At 44.1% G+C, this 16779-nt stretch overlaps 1 protein-coding gene across 1 annotated transcript; it reads right to left on the bottom strand.

Moving 5' to 3' along the window:
• Positions 1-10233: 10233 nt before the first annotated feature.
• On the bottom strand, positions 10234-13711 carry LOC147605228 (pentatricopeptide repeat-containing protein At3g03580-like). Its single transcript, XM_086793839.1, has one exon. The coding sequence runs from the start codon at positions 13558-13560 to the stop codon at positions 11263-11265; it is 2298 nt and encodes a 765-aa protein (XP_086649965.1). The 5' UTR covers positions 13561-13711; the 3' UTR covers positions 10234-11262.
• Positions 13712-16779: the final 3068 nt, after the last annotated feature.

The following is a 16779-nucleotide window of genomic DNA, read 5'->3' as shown; positions in this document are numbered from 1 at the left end:
TTTGAAGTATTCCTTAATCTTCCTTTAGTAGTGGAAGCCAAGTCACACAAATTTGTAGCAGAAGCCTTGTCACACACAATATGTATCTAGTTAACCAACAGGGATTAGGTCTTTAGTGCATCAATTGAAGTGTTTTGTAATCTTAAGTGGCAACCATATGTTTTGGGAATATATTCAAACCAACATAATAGTCTTGCTTTTGTGTAATGGAATCTATCCGTCTTAAATTTATGTATAACCAGTCCATGTTTTTGTATGTCTTAGTACATTAGTTTTTGTACGTCTTAGTATATTAGTTTTTGTATAATAGAGTTGAGAAAAGCTCATAAATGTTTTTTGAAGCTCGCTCGCAGAAGCTCGCCAAAAAATTTATCCTCCCACGAGGACACACTGAAGGGAGATTAGAGTTAGGGTTTCATGTGGGAGACATACACAGAGAAGAAGGGAGAGAGAGATGTGGGGATAAGTTAACTCAATAGTATGAGTGTGTGACTCCCCTATCACACATGTATATTTGCACTAGTACACATAGTGCATTTAGTACATTAAAAGTACTAAGTGTACTATGTCCTATACAACTTATGGGCTTGTACACACTATAAGGGTGGGCATAATGCCTTTACCCCAACAACCTCCCACTTAAAGGCAAAGTGCCCTTAAATGAAGGAAAAGAAAAATCAGCATGTACATGATAATATACAAGGCCATATCAAGGCTGAAATTGGCCTCATCCAATGCCCATCAAGTGTCTGCAATGAGCAAACCGCTCTGGAGGCAAACTCTTTGTCAACAGATCAGCCGGGTTGTCATCCGTATGAATCTTGACAAGCTGAATTTGCTTGTTCTCTATCACCTCTCTGATGAAGTGATACTTCACATCCACATGCTTCGTCTTTGCATGAAAGACAGGGTTCTTTGCCAACCGGATGGCACTCTGACTGTTACAATGCAACAATGGAATATCACCCAAATCAACCACTAACCGAGATAGCCATAATGCCTCCTTGCAAGCCTCTGTGGCTGCAATATACTCGGCCTTTGTAGTAGATAAGGCAGTGCGCTTCTGCATCCTGGATATCCATGACACAGCACCTCCTGTGAATGTAAACATATAACCGGTAGTAGACTTCCGGTTATCTGGATGACCGGCATAATCCGAATCCGTGTAACCATGCACTAATGCATCCTGTTTGCCAAAGCAAATGCACATATCCTGTGTGCCCTTTAGGTATCTCATGACACCTTTCACTGCTTCCCAATGCTTCTTGCCAGGTTTGGCCATGTATCTAGAAACCACTCCCACTGCAAATGCAATGTCCGGCCTAGTAGCAACCATGGCATACATGAGACTGCCACAAGCTGAAGCATACGGAATCTTGGCCATATCAGCCCTGTCACTATCCGACTATAGGCTGTCCATAGCACTGAGTTTCACATATGGAGGCAAAGGAGTACTAGTCTTCTTCCCCCCATCCATATTGAACCTCTGCAAAACTTTGCCAATGTATTCCTTCTGAGACAAATACAACACATGCTGATTTCTGTTCCGAAGTATCCGCACACCCAAAATGTGATTTGCATCACCCAAATCCTTCATATCAAAGGTTTGATGCAGCCTCTTCTTCAAGGCATCCATCTCCTTACGAGATTTTCCGGCAATCAACATATCATCAACATACAAGATGAGGATCAATAGACTGCCATCCAAAGCTTTCTTGGTGTATAAGCAATGATCTATGTCACTTCTCCTGAAATCCTGGGATTTCATGAATGTATCAAATTTATGATACCATTCCCTTGGTGCCTGTTTGAGCCCATAAAGACTCTTTTTCAGCTTGCATACAAGCTTCTCCTTTCCATTCACTGCATAACCCTCTGGCTGTTGCATATATATCTCCTCATGGAGATCACCGTGAAGAAAAGCAGTCTTCACATCCATCTGAATCAAATCCAGATCATCATGAGCAACCAAAGCTAATACAGCTCTAAGTGTGGTCATTTTGACCACTGGAGAGAAGATCTCATCAAAGTCCACACCATATTCCTGCTTGAAGCCCTTAGCCACTAACCTGGCTTTTTATCTTGGCTTTGCATCATCAGGTGCAACTTTGAGCCTGTAAACCCACTTGCATGGCAAAACCTTCTTGCCTGTAGGCAAATACACCAACTTCCATGTTCCATTTTTGTGCAGAGAGTCCATCTCTGACTTTATAGCACGCTCCCAAAGAGCCTTGTCTGCCCTCTGTAAAGCCTCCTTATAACATGAGGGCTCCCCACAGTCAGTGAGCATCAAGTAGTCAACCCAGGGAACAAACCTGTCAGGGGCTCTGGAGGGTCTTGTGGACCTCCGTACCCAATGACCATCATTTGCAGGTTGCTGTCCAGCCTGCATATCACCTATTGGTGGCTCCTGTTCCATGCCATAAGGTTGAAAGATCACGCCCGGTATCTCCTCTAACTGTGGAATATCCATAGGGATATCTTCTGCCATCTCTGGTTGTCCATTTGGACCATTTTTCAGCACCATTAAAGGGCTGGTTTTGCTGCTGTAATGGCTGATTTACAGTCCTTGGTTGTTGTCCATGATGTCCATCATCATCAAAGATGACTCTGCCAGGCTCCTGTTGCCTTGCATGCTCCTTATACATGCATGTTTCATCAAAAATGACATCATTGCTACGTATAATCTTTCTATTCACTGGATCCCAAAGTCTATACCCCATTTCACCTCTGTCACCATATCCTAGGAATATGCATTTGTGAGACTCAGGATCAAGTTTGGTGCGCATTTCCCTGCGTATGTGCACGTACGCAACGCAACCAAACACTCTCATGTGCTTGTAGGACGGAGGCTTCCCTGTCCATACTTCCTCTGGCACTTTCCCACCAAGCCTCGTGTTAGGTGACCTGTTTATAAGATGAACGGCTGTCATAACAGCTTCAGCCCAAAAACCATGAGGTAACGCAGCATGTGACAACATAGAACGGACCTTCTCCTAAATGGTCCTGTTCATCCTCTCTGCTGTCCCGTTTTGTGGAGGATCATAAGGAGTAGAGAGCTCCCTCTTGATGCCTTTAGCATCACAGAAGTCCTGAAACTGTTTGGACATATACTCTCCACCATTGTCGGAACGCAAAGCCTTCAGTGTTTTGCCAGTTTGATTTTCAACATGAGCAACAAACTTCTAAAACACTGAGAATGTATCACTCTTCAAACGAAGAGGATAAACCCACACTTTACGTGTGGCATCATCAATAAAAGACACAAAATATTTTGCCCCTCCCAAAGAAAGCTGAGGCATCTCACATACATCTGTATGCACAAGCTCTAACTGAGCATCTTTCTGTCCAAGAGCTTTCTTGTGGGGGCACTGGAGTTGCCTGCCATATATACAATGCTCACAAAACTGAAAACTTGAGAACTTTAGAGAAGGCAAGTAACCAAAACGAGACAATTGCTCCATTCCTTTGACACTCATGTGTCCCAACCGGCTATGCCACAGAGATTTCTGGCAGCTCGGTTACATTTACATTAGCATGGTGACAAACACCAGCATGCATGAAGTAAAGAGTGTCCACCTTAGAGCCTCTGGCAACAACCAGTGAGCCCTTACTAATCTTCCACTTTCCACGACCAAATGTGGTAACATAGTCAGCATCATCAAGCTGTCCAGTAGAAAGCAGGTTCTTCTTGATCTCAAGCACATGCCTGACATCATGGAGCATAAGCTATGAGCCATCTGAAAACACAAGCCTCACATCACCTCTGCCAAGAATCTTGCATGCATGGTTGTTACCCAAATAAACTACTCCTTCATTGCCAGCAGTATACCTGACAAACAAGTCTCTGCAACCTGTGACATGAAAGGAGGCACCTGAATCAATGATCCATGAGTGCATACCATGACCATCTCCTGCAAGAAGTGAATGGGCATCAAGTGAAGACGTGAATAGGACTTCATCCTCACTATCACCTGCATGTGACACATTGACTTCTTCAATCTTGACTCCACTTTTGCCCTTTGGCTTTGCATCTTTGGCTTCATCTTTGTCTTTGTCTTTTCCTTTGCCCTTTTCCTTTTGATCATTCTTCCATTTGTAGCATTGCTTTTTGATATGTCCCTTCTTGCCACAATAATGACATTCCAAGTCCTTTTTGGAGCGGGACTTGCTCCTTCCCCGTTCTTGGCTTTTACCCCTTTGTTGGGATCTCCCACGTGCATTCATTGCATTCGACTTTTACACAGTCAATGCCTGACTCCCTGCAAGATGTGCAAACACTGCACCACAGCACACAAAGTGCTCATAGTTGTTCTCCCAAAGTTTATCTCCCACTGCTGCGGAAGCACAAATGTAACTCTACTCCCACTGTATGTGATAAAATCACCAAAATCTGGTTGCTGCAGATTTAGGACAGCACCTTAGATGTGCTCTGTTCCCCTTCCAAAGTACTGTACAACAGTACTAAGTGCTCACCAATGATGTACCAAACCTGTACCGGCAAGTACAGCAACTGAAAATGAGCCTTTTCCTCACTCAAATTAATGTACAGCCATGTCAAAACTTGTACAAAGTTGTACCAAATCTGTACCAGCAAGTACAGTAGCAATAAATGCTCTCCTGGCTGTCCAAATGAGTGAAAATCAGACTTTTACAGTCCCCATCACTGCATACAAGAGTCCCGGACAGAAATTAGGCAAAAGCCCCTTGACTGCAAGTGGATTACTGAGGGTTCAAGGCATAAAAGTCTTGCTTGCTGCTTTGCCAAGCTCAACAAGCATAAAATCTTGAAAAGCCCCTTGATTCAAGATCAATTTCTGATCATACATGGTACATTCACGCACATGAAGGCATCCAGAGTCTTCACAATGCTTCCCCCTGGCCACATATACATCCAATACATAAAAGCCCCTTGATTTACAGGCACATTGAGTGCTTGACAGGCATCAACACATTGCCCAAAGCATCAAATGCCAGTGCCTACATGCAAATCAACACAATTGGCACAAAAGCCCTTTGATTTGCACTCCAATTTCTTGCAATTTTGCCCCAAATGTGAGATTGCTCACATCATACAGCATGTATGAATGCCCAATGGCACAATTACATCAAAAGCCCCAAATATCGACACCCAATTTCTTGCAAATTGACCCGGAATGTAACCAATGTCACCCAATTTTGCCAATTTTGCTCAAAATTTGAGCAATTTGGCACCTGTACCTGCTCAATTGATGATTGTACCTGCTCAATTGCAAATCCCAAAAAAAATTGAAGCAGAAAAAGGGGGGTGCGTCAAATTTGCTGTTGCTGTGCAGGTACGGATGCAGATGAACGTTAGACCCAGGAGCTGCAGATTCTGAAACCCATGGTGTTAAAAAAAAAAAAGACACGTTCCAAATGTTGCAGAGCTACAGCAAATCATAAAACCCATCTTCGAGCTGCTTCCCCGCAAAGATGAGATGCTGCTGGTTACCAATCAAAGGCTCGCTTGTGGCATCTACGCACATTGGTCGTGAGCTTGACGATCTCAACAAATAGGAGTGAAAGCTACAGGCGATGCGGGCTGCTGGAGAAGCAGTAGCTTCAGCGACTATGCAATGCGACGGGCTCCACCTCCTTCGCATACTCGTCAGTGCCGTGTATTCGCGTATCCGCCCAACGCCTACGTGCGCTGTTGGCGTTGGTGGGTAGCTCTCCTCGTGGGCAACAGGACCTCCATGGGGACACGTAAGCGTGCCCTTTGTTACGCCTTGGCCAGCGCTACACGTGACGGGAACTCCACGTTGCAGCTTACGGTGACTTGGTACACCTGCACCACAACGGCGCTCACGTTTTTGTTATGCCTTGTGGCCAGCCTGTTTGTTGCTGCCGCCTCTCACTGTCTTGCAGTGCCCAACACGACAGCAAGCTCTCCCAAATCAGAAACAGGCCGCCCTAGTAAACCTCTCCTCTGCTCGTGCCAAGCTCAAGGCTCCATAGCCGAGCTTCTTCTTCGCGATGAAGACGACTCCGCACACCCGCACACACACGGACACAACCGTGGCTCTGATACCAGTTGAAGGGAGATTAGAGTTAGGGTTTCATGTGAGAGACATACACAGAGAAGAAGAAGGGAGAGAGAGAGATGTGGGGATAAGTCAACTCAATAGTATGAGTGTGTGACTCCCCTATCACACATGTATATTTGCACTAGTACACATAGTGCACTTAGTACATTAAAAGTACTAAGTGTACTATGTCCTATACAACTTATGGGCTTGTACACACTATAAGGGTGGGCATAATGCCTTTACCCCAACACACACGTGAGTGGAGGAATTCAACTTAATCAGAGCTCCAATCAGAGAGTGAGTTATGATGTCTTGTCAAACTTTCGAGTGACAATTTACACTGCCTCGATTATGTACATGACACATATTTCTTGTAATCATGTCTTGAAACAATTGCTCAAACACTGTACTCATGTGATGTATATGTATTGCTTGTGAAGATACCACATGTTTATGGATTGTGGTGTAGATGTCATCCCCACGAGCTATATCACACGAAGGCAGTCATCTAAGACCTTGACCTGTCTCAACCAAACGTGGGTGTGCTCATACCATGATTAGTGAGATGGACAAGGAAGCGACCCTGGGTGATTTGGACAGGGTGGTGCTGGTGACTAGGTATGGCACTAGACATATGTGGCTCCTAAACGCCAGTACGCTTCTAGGATAGGTGATGGCTAGTAGAAGTGGCTCCTAGGATAGTGGAATTTTAGATTGTGGTGTATGTGAGATATGTAGGCTTCTCCACGTATTGATCCGCACGGAGATTCAAGAATGATCAAGATCAACAATGTATGTCATCCTGTGTCTAAAGATCACGGATGTGGTGCAAGGAGATATATTATAATGATGTTATGACATTGTGATGTGTTACTCAGTTATAGATGATTATGATTATTATCTAGATACATATAACTTATAAAAGTTATGTGAAAAATTTAGTATGATGTTTTTGTAAAAAAGTTTTATTTTCAGAGAAGAAGTGTGTGAACTCTATTAAGTGGTGTGCGTGATGGCAATTTAGATTATGGGTATGTGAGTTCACATAGGCTTTATAGACCTAGTGGTAGTGTTTACCATTGAAGTAATGTTTACCATTGAGTGTTTGTTGGTCCGCATGCACTAGTTCTAAAACTCTAGCACAAGCCTCACATATTTTCTTAGTGAATTCTAGGTTCAAAAAACAACCAATGACTACATTCTTCTAATGCATGAACACTAAACTTTGATGGTTCAAGTCTCTAAGTTTTTCATGCTATAAATCCGCCTTGATGGATTTAATGTTTACATGACATACTTGGTGTTCGAGAATAGAGACATAAAGTTTGTATAACCCTCCTTTCTTAAATCCTTGAGCAATCACTCTCTAAGAGTTGCATTTATCTTGTATTAAACGTTTTTGACTACTAAATTTAACCATTAGAAAAAATTTGGACTTGACATTCTCTTTACAAAAATGAACGCATGGTGAAATTTTTGCAAATCAACTTGAAAGTGAAAGAATTTGAGTATTTGAAATCTTCTCTTTGAGACCTTTTCAATGATATATTGCGTGATGAAAAATATTCAAGAAATCCCCAAATTTGGTGATGATGTGTCTAAGGACTTAATATACATACTTGCTTAAGACTAGTAATAGTGACTGGACCATTTTTAAATTTGACTGGCCTAGTGTGAACACTTGTCACTTGCATATGTGAGTTAATTATGACAATAAGTAATACACATTCATTTCCTTGTAATAAAATAACTGTGAGCTTTTCTCTCCTTGTATGTATACTATTGAATCTTGCTTGCTTGATGGATGCATACTAGATAGGTTTGATTGTAGGTTTCCCTCTTCTATTAGCTTCTTCCCTATCCACCACCTTTTGTGATAGAACAACCACAAATGCTATCTCCTTCTTCCCTTAATCTAGGAAAGGGAAGCTCTACCTTCACCCCCTTAGCCAAGGAGCATTCCACCGTGACAACGGAATAAGGCCGCGACGAATGAGCAAGTGGACCCACATCGAGACGTTGCATTGCGACTTGAAGGCAAGTTCCAATGACACATGATTCGACAAAAGGCTAAGGTACACTCTTGACTTGAACAATTAGTAATCAAGATTCAAAGTTCAATGCACAAGCTATATTTGCCAAATCAGCATGAGGACATCCTTGGGGTGTGGCTAGGTGGTATGGGATGTCATGTGCATCACAGATGCCATGGACATTTCTAGGGCTAAATCCAGAAGGGGCAAGCAGATAAAGACTATGAACCAGTAGAAGATAGACATGGAGCAGAACTTGGAGCCAAGTATGGATCAGAAGGCTGTTGGCTGCATGGAGGCTGACGTCCGCAGTACCAAATGGCTGTCGGCTGAGTGGTTGGCTGTACTAGAAGGTGTGGCAGCAGCACGCGCATCAAAGACAACAACCAGATCCAGTCAGCTGCATTTTAGGGACTTTTATGAAGCTGTAACTGGCCGACCAGCAGTCGGCCAGTTCATCATTATTCCAAGGGGCTATAAATAGCCCCCTTGCTCAATGTCTTAGGTATTCCACCCACTAGGGGTGTGAGTCAATAGGAGGTCCCATAGGGGACAGAATTTAGGGTTAGGAACCTTTTTATGAAGGCAGCCCATGGCTGCAAAGATCTGTACCTTTTTGTACCATAGTATATACTGAAATTCCAGCACTTCACTCTCTCTCTCTCTACTCTCTCTCTACCTGCGTTTTTGCATCAGATGGTGCGTTTTTGCATCAGAAGGTTTTCAAGAGTGTTTAGGGCTGAAAGAAGACTACCTAGAGCTTCCGCATGTTACATTGGTATCAGAGCATCAGGCTCAGCAAAGCTAAACACTGATTCAGTCCCAGATGATGGTGTACAGGTCCAAGGTACAGGAAAGTACACGGATTCGAAGCCCAAGGCGGGAACACAGATCGGGAAGAACTCCCAGGAGGTTTGTTGGTGGTGTTCCACAGTGCCAGATGGGGATGGCAGTTCCGTGAGCCAGATGGGTTCTAAGGGAACGGTCCCAAGGGAGGTTGATCCTCCAAGGGTGATGTGAGAGTGCCAGACTCAGTTCCAGGAACGAAGACCAAGACGGTGTTCAGAGTCAGGGCAGGAATGGATTGTGGACTAGAGGAAGACCAGATGCATAGATCTTCATCAGAGACAGAGTGGTTTGGAGAAAACAGACCGGATTTTCAGAGAAAAAGGTTTGCCAGGGATGGAAGATGACAGAGGGACTTCGGAACAGGATTGGGATGATGACAGTCATCCAAGAGCAGGTTGGATTCCCGTCATCAAGTTTAGCAGAGGGGGATGTCATGTGCATCACAGATGCCATGGACATTTCTAGGGCTAAATCCAGAAGGGGCAAGCAGATAAAGACTATGAACCAGTAGAAGATAGACATGGAGCAGAACTTGGAGCCAAGTATGGATCAGAAGGCTGTTGGCTGCATGGAGGCTGACGTCCGCAGTACCAAATGGCTGTCGGCTGAGTGGTTGGCTGTACCAGAAGGTGTGGCAGCAGCAGGCGCATCAAAGACAACAACCAGATCCAGTCGGCTGCATTTTAGGGACTTTTATGAAGCTGTAACTGGCCGACCAGCAGTCGGCCAGTTCATCATTATTCCAAGGGGCTATAAATAGCCCCCTTGCTCAATGTCTTAGGTATTCCACCCACTAGGGGTGTGAGTCAATAGGAGGTCCCATAGGGGACAGAATTTAGGGTTAGGAACCTTTTTATGAAGGCAGCCCATGGCTGCAAAGATCTGTACCTTTTTGTACCATAGTATATACTGAAATTCCAGCACTTCACTCTCTCTCTCTCTACTCTCTCTCTACCTGCGTTTTTGCATCAGATGGTGCGTTTTTGCATCAGAAGGTTTTCAAGAGTGTTTAGGGCTGAAAGAAGACTACCTAGAGCTTCCGCATGTTACATGGGACGCCTAGTCTTACTACATTTAGAGCCAAACCGCAGGGGTGAGTCCGGATGGACTCTATGGTTGGGAGGTGAGCCTTAAGCCTTGATCCTTAGTTGGTTCTATGTCAGAAGGTCCAAAGGGTTTGGGTTTGTAAGACCTAACAGCCCGAGCCCCAACTGTGCTGCAGTGTTGTACTTCTTGGTGAGAGGAAGAAGTCTTCTTGCAAGAAGCTTCTGCTCCTTAACATACAACTGTGGATCTCTGAAAAGGCAACAACCCCAAAATATACAAAAAGGCAAGAACTCTGGAAATGCCAAACCACTACAGCAGCAAGAAGGAAGCTCCTTGACACCCAAACCTTGTGCAAATTTGCTGCTCTAGCTGATTTGATTTGCCCAACTAATGCTTGAAATGCGGGTTGTCTGCATTGATCTGCAACAGCCTCATGTCAAGGAAAATACTCTGTGCATTGATCTGCAAGAGCTTCTTCTCAAGGCAAATACTGTGAAATCTCACTATTAAGTGGGATTGATACAGATGCATGTGGTGCATTGATCTGCAAGAGCTTCTTCTCAAGGCAAATACTGTGAAATCTCACTATTAAGTGGGATTGATACAGACGCATGTGGTATTACAAATTATACATGTGAAATGGTAATAAGCACATCTCACACGTACACCACATGCACAGTACAAAAAAACAACAGTTTTGTACTCAAGGGCCACCCCACCCCCTCTCCAAGTCTCTTGACAAGAGTGTAGCATGGCTCTAAAGAGACAGTCAATCTCAACGCATTGCTGCACCTTAGGAATCCAAGTATTCACAAGTTTGAACGAGGTGAATGTGCAGGAATAAGATGTTTCAACACCTGCTGGATTGCCACCGTGCTAGCCTGTAAACCTTGTTGTTAAAGCTGGCTAATCTGTAGCTTTCTTTTAGCTCCAACTAGGGTCCTATGCTGGTTCATCTTGCCCCTTTTCTGCTGCCTAATATTCACAAGCAAGCTACCCTCTTGCCATGCTGCAACAATGATCCATAACATGTCACTCCATTCTCCCTCTGCGGAGTGGCTCCAATGCCATGCTCTTAGTACGTCCCTTTCCTTGCAGGCACTCTACCTGCCGCTTCCTGTGGCTCCCCTTCTTGCTGTGATCAATGGCTTGCAAGACTGTGTCTTATTTTAAAACCCAATTCCTGCATCCCAAGGAAGCAGTGAATGCATGCAACATACTTTGTGCTCATCCCTTCCACCAGTCAACAAGACAACAAAAACCCCAATTCCAGTCGAACTAGTTCACACCTTTGCACACCTTTCTCCTTTTCCCTTTCTTGTCAAGTCGGCTCCATCATCCACCTTACCAGATGTAACATAGATGTTTGACAGCATCACATACGGTGAAGAGCTCTTCAAATTTGAGTCGAAGACTTGTTTTGCAGTGCGCTCTGCACGCTCTATATCATCTTGGTATCTGCAGGCACCAAGTAATGCCACATATGACCCTACAGAAGGGTCCTGTGGCATGTTCTTAATCAAAGTCTCTGCCTCATCCAACCGTCCAGCTCTTCCAAGCAGATCAATCATGCAGCCATAATGATCCACGACAGGGGAGATACCATGTTGGTTCTTCATGCAAACTAAGAAATGATTACCTTCATCAACAAGACCAGCATGACTGCAGGCAGCAAGAATACTCAAAAAGGTGACCTTGTCTGGCACAAACTCTTGCCTCATTTGTTCGTAAAACTGCAGAGCCTCTTCACCCTGCCCATGATATGCATGTGCAGAAATCATTATAGTCCATGAAACCACATTCTTATGCAGCAATCTATCAAAAATTCTTCGGGCAACATCCAGCTTGCCACACCTTCCATACATGTTGATGAGGGAAGTCCCCAAAGCTATGTCTGATCCATACCCTTTTTTCGTCAGGCAGGAGTAGATCTCTTCACCCTCAGCTAGCTTGGACTGACTGGCACATGCGTAAAGTACACTGATGTATGTGACTTCATCTGGCATTACTCCTCCCCTCTGCATTTGTTCAAACATTTGAAGGGCCTCCAGACCTTGCCCATCCTGAGCATACGCCGTAATTATGGAAGTCCAGGAAACCACATCTTGAACGTGTAATTTGTCAAACTCCCTCCTAGCAACCTCGAGGTTACCACACTTGCCGTATGTATTAACAAGAGCATTCCCAACAGCAACATCTGGCTCAAGCCCACTTCCCAAGAGACGAACGTGAACCCTTTGAGCTTCGGCTAACCATCCTTGCTCTGCGCATAGCTCAAGGATGCTTACAATTGTGACATTGCTTGGCACTAGTCCTCGCTGCTGCATTGTTTCGCAGAGTTCAAGTGCCAACTTACCTTCTGCATGCTGAGCATTAACTGCAATCATCACATTCCAAGATATTACGTTCCGTTCTGGCATGTTCGAAAAACTTAACTTTGCATCCTTGAAACTACCAAATTTGCCATACATGCTAACAACAGCGGTTCCCACAAAAACATCAAGCTCAAAACCAACCTCAATGATAAAAGCATGCATTTGCATCCCCTGACTTAGGCTGGTGCATGCTGAAAGTAGGCTAACAAAAGTGGTTTTGTTTGGCTTGACCCTATTATCATACATTGAAACAAAGATTTGAAAGGCTTCTGCATTCAGGTCATGCAGAACACATGCTGCAATCACTGTATTCCATGAAACAACATCTCGCTCAAGCATATGGTCAAAAGTGGTCTGTGCATCATGGGCTCTGCCACATTTTCCATACATATGGATGAGTGTGTTCCCTAAGTTGACATCAGATTCGAATTCAGAATTCACAATCCGCGAGTGCACCGCCACGCCTGTGGAAAGGTATTCCGGAGAGACGATCGCAGACAAAAGGCTAATGAAGGTAATTTTGTTGGGAGCAACTGCCTCCTCCAGCATGCGATCAAAACACATGAGAGAATCCTTCTCGTGCCCATGTTGGGCATATGCTGAAACTATGGCAGTCCATGAGACCACATCATGTTCCTGCATTTGCATGAATGTCCGGCAGGCACCATCCATGTTGCCACATTTGCCATACATGTTCACAAGAGCATTTCCCATGGTAAGGTCTGACTCGAAGCTACTACCGGAGATGCGGCCATGCATCAATATCCCATTACTAAGTGCTGGAAGGCTCACACATGCAGAGAGGGCGCAAACATAAGTGGCCTGTTCAGGCAATACTCCTTCTTGCTGCATCTGATCAAAGAGTCTGAGAGCGTCCTGCACATATCCACGCCTGGCAAATGCTCTTATCATGGAACCCCATAGGTACACATGCCTGTTAGGCATGGTTTTAAACAAGGCCATTGCATCATCCAAAGCATCACACTTGCCGTACATCTGTACAAGAAGGCCGGACAAGAATGCGTTACCCTCGAGGCCATGTTGGACAATGTGGTCGTGTGCATGCTTTCCTGTCCATACATCTTTAGCATTCCCACACCGCAGCACGAGACTGGCAGTGGTAGCTGCAGAAGGTTCGTAAGGTATCTTCCTCGCGATGGCCTGTTGTTGCTTAAGCACTCTTTGAGGGACCTCCAAGCCGAGCATCGGCTCATAGCACACGTCGGCGGAGCTACGGGCAAGGCCGAACAATAGTTCTTTGTGCCCCACTCGGGGGCCACATGTATTGTTCCCGGATTCCTACGAGACGAAATGTGCTTAATCGTCTTCTTGCCTAGCAAGCCATGAATGGAGGGAAATATTCTTGGGTCACAGTCAATGAAGGTTTAATAAGCACCCAAGATGGATTTTAATTAATTAAATCAAATCATTTACGTAAGCCTGCATGCGTGAGTTAACTGGAGTACTGAAGGTTCCATGTGTGAGTTAACTAGAGTAACAAGGTTTAGATGGTTTTCTTTTTTCGGGATGTGTTTACACGTGTTGATTTCGCATGCTTTCTTTCCTTGTTCGAGTTGGCGCCTCGATTTTTGGGATTGGTCTGGTGGTTACTGATGTCGCTTCTTCATGCTTCTTCTGCAGGTTTCTCGTGATGGTGTGCAAGGTGATATCTTGCTGTGCTAGTTGCTCATGTCGCTTCTTATCCGTTCTTCTGCAGGCTTGTCATCATGGTGTGGCTTCTGGGTTCCTTCTACGGAGTTTGATGTTCGCGACAATGGCAAGTCTTGCAATGTTTTCTTTCGTTCTTGATGCTTGCATATGGCCATCTTGGTGACTTGATTGTGGGAATTGCTCATGTTGTGCTTTGTTGGTTGTTGATGTGGCTTCTTCGTGGTTCTTCTGCACGTTTTCGGTCGTCGTGTGGCCGTTAACTTCTTTGTTGGTTCTAGTCACCTTGACGTTCGCGAGACAATTGCGGTTTTAGGGCATTGTTGGTTGGCAGCTTCTCATGTTCTCCAACGTGCATGGTCACATACACTGTGTTTCTTATTTCGTTGTTTGTTCCCAGGATCGTCTAGATGGCGACATCTAACGCATGTGTTAGCTGCATTAACTTTGACGTGTTACTGTGCATGGCTCTCCATGGTATGATGTTGTCTACTATGGCTTCGTGCTGCATGTGGACTCCCGTTGCATTCAACATGTGGCGGTTGTGCTTAGCTATATCACGATGTTCCCCTTCTCAAAATTGTGGAGCTCATAAATACCACCTGCTGGTGGTTCTTCGTGTGCTTTTGACTATGGCGCATAGAAGGTATTCTCTCCATGACATTACCAATTCTGCTCCTGTGGGTGCTTCTGCCTCTCTTGCCTGTTATGAAGTAAAACCGACTGCCAGCACAATACCTAGAAGAACTTCTGTGGTGTTTGCTCCAGCAAGGGTTATCACTCCACCTGTAGAGGATCGATGTCTGCGTAATCTTGTGGTAGTGAAAAGAGCCACAAGATCTCAAGGTAAAATATGATATTGTTGTCTCGTGTTTATGGTTTGTCTTCCTCTTTGCAAAAAAAGCAACTTTGTCGCATGGGCTTATTCGAACTCTTTTCTGCGTACAGGTTCTTCTGAAACAAAGAAGTGTTGACAATAAGCCCAACTTGTAGTCCCTAGCCTTTTCAATTATTTTGCATAGGATATCTTCTATTCAAAGATGAAATCCACCACCAAATGCCATAAGCAATGATATCATCCTAGTAATGTATCAAGTCACATTGAGTGAACCTCTCATGGCTATATAAGCACTATGTACAAGGAGTGTACAAGCTCATTTGGAACAATGCAATCAAGTGTATTTTCATTATGAATGGCTCACTTTTCTTTCCTCCTTAATTTTAACAGCATAGGAGACTTCTATTTTGGAGTTTTCCAGCATAGACTCCTACTTTGGATTTTTTAGCTTGGAGTTTTCTTTCTATTTTCCTTTCGGAGAACCCAACCATTTCAAGTTTTGGAGCTTATTTTTTGCTTTCCTTTTTTGGACCGTTCTACTACTTTTTTTGTAGCCTGCTCTTCCTCCCCTGCAACTACACGTTTCAGTGCTCGTCCCGTCTCCCCTCTACGCTGCTTCATGATTCGCCACGCTATGCACAAACGATCGCCATTATTTGCGATGCTATGCATAACCAGTTGCTTTCATAAAAGCTCTCCTTTGTGCCTTCGACTATATATGGTGCTCTCCTCAACACCTGTTGCCTCCTATTCATGCCAATACCGCCTCAGCCATCAACGCACCAGCGCGTTACTCAGCAACCTGACACTAACACCCAGCCTGCCTCCTGTTCACACCAGCACGCAGATGCTTTGTCGCACACTTTCCGTCGCTGTTGTTTCTCCAATATGGCTGCTTCCCGCTCCTCTTCGCTGGCGGGATCTCCTTTGAGCTTTGTCAAAGCAGCGCACGTGGCCTATCCACGCCATTAAGGCTTGTAGCCTTTAAAGCCTTAATTTTATAAGGCTCACAAAGGCCGTAATAAAACGATTAAAGGCCTTAATAAAAGTATTCAATACGACCAGAGAGCCAACCTACATCAAAGCAAAAATCGACAATAGAAGAAGAGATTGGCAACATTTTCAGAAATCATCAAAAAAAAAAAGGTTTAATTTTTTTGGGGGGATTTTTCAAATTGGGCATTTTTTGTGACATTTTATACCAATTGGGACCAATCATGGCCACCAACACAAAGTCCCCTGACAAATTCAATGGCCAAGGTTTTCACACTGAGCCAACTAACGTCAAGGGGCATCTCATGAAGAAAAATCTTTAGGCATTAGTCAAACCAAAGAAGGAGAAGATGGTGTGTCCATTAGAGTTGTCATAGCCGCAAATCAAGCACCAGATGAAGAAGCCCTAGGCATCATTATCACTACACTAGATGATAATTATATTCATTACATTGATGATTGTGACACTGCATCTAAAGCTTGGGACACTTTAGAGAAAACCTTTGGAGCACGGGCAAAGCACTCTAAGAAGCCGAACTTCAACAAGAATCTCACTTCGGAAGGATCATATGCTGTCACCAACAACAACAAGAAGTGTGCTACTTGTTGTGGAAGAACCAACCATCTCACAAAGGATTGCTTTATTAATAACCCTTGTGTGCATTGTGGTAAAACCAACCATCCACCACACAAATGTTATTTTAAAGACAAAAACAAGAAGAGTAAAGAAAAGACCAATCTTGCAACAACTGCTGAAGAAAGTAATTTTGTTGGTCTTGGTTTTAATGATGAATCCTATGCTTTCTAGTACACTCTTTCTTTTTAGGTTCTAAAACCTTGTCTTTTATCGTACATGACCTTAATTGTATTATGGAGAAGAGTACACACACCCAATGTCATTAAGGGGAGACTCTATCTCATTCTTG

This window comes from Cibotium barometz, chromosome 60 (genome assembly GCF_041138505.1).
Source record: "Cibotium barometz isolate CiBa-2024 chromosome 60, ASM4113850v1, whole genome shotgun sequence".
NCBI classification, from domain to species: domain Eukaryota; kingdom Viridiplantae; phylum Streptophyta; class Polypodiopsida; order Cyatheales; family Cibotiaceae; genus Cibotium; species Cibotium barometz.
The sequence above is the reverse complement of the archived record's forward strand: the minus strand, read 5'-3'. Positions and strand labels throughout refer to the sequence as shown.

Bases quoted from the DNA above. Each gene is read 5' to 3' on its own strand.
- LOC147605228 (XM_086793839.1), bottom strand. From the start codon at position 13,560: ATGCTCGGCTTGGAGGTCCCTCAAAGAGTGCTTAAGCAACAACAGGCC.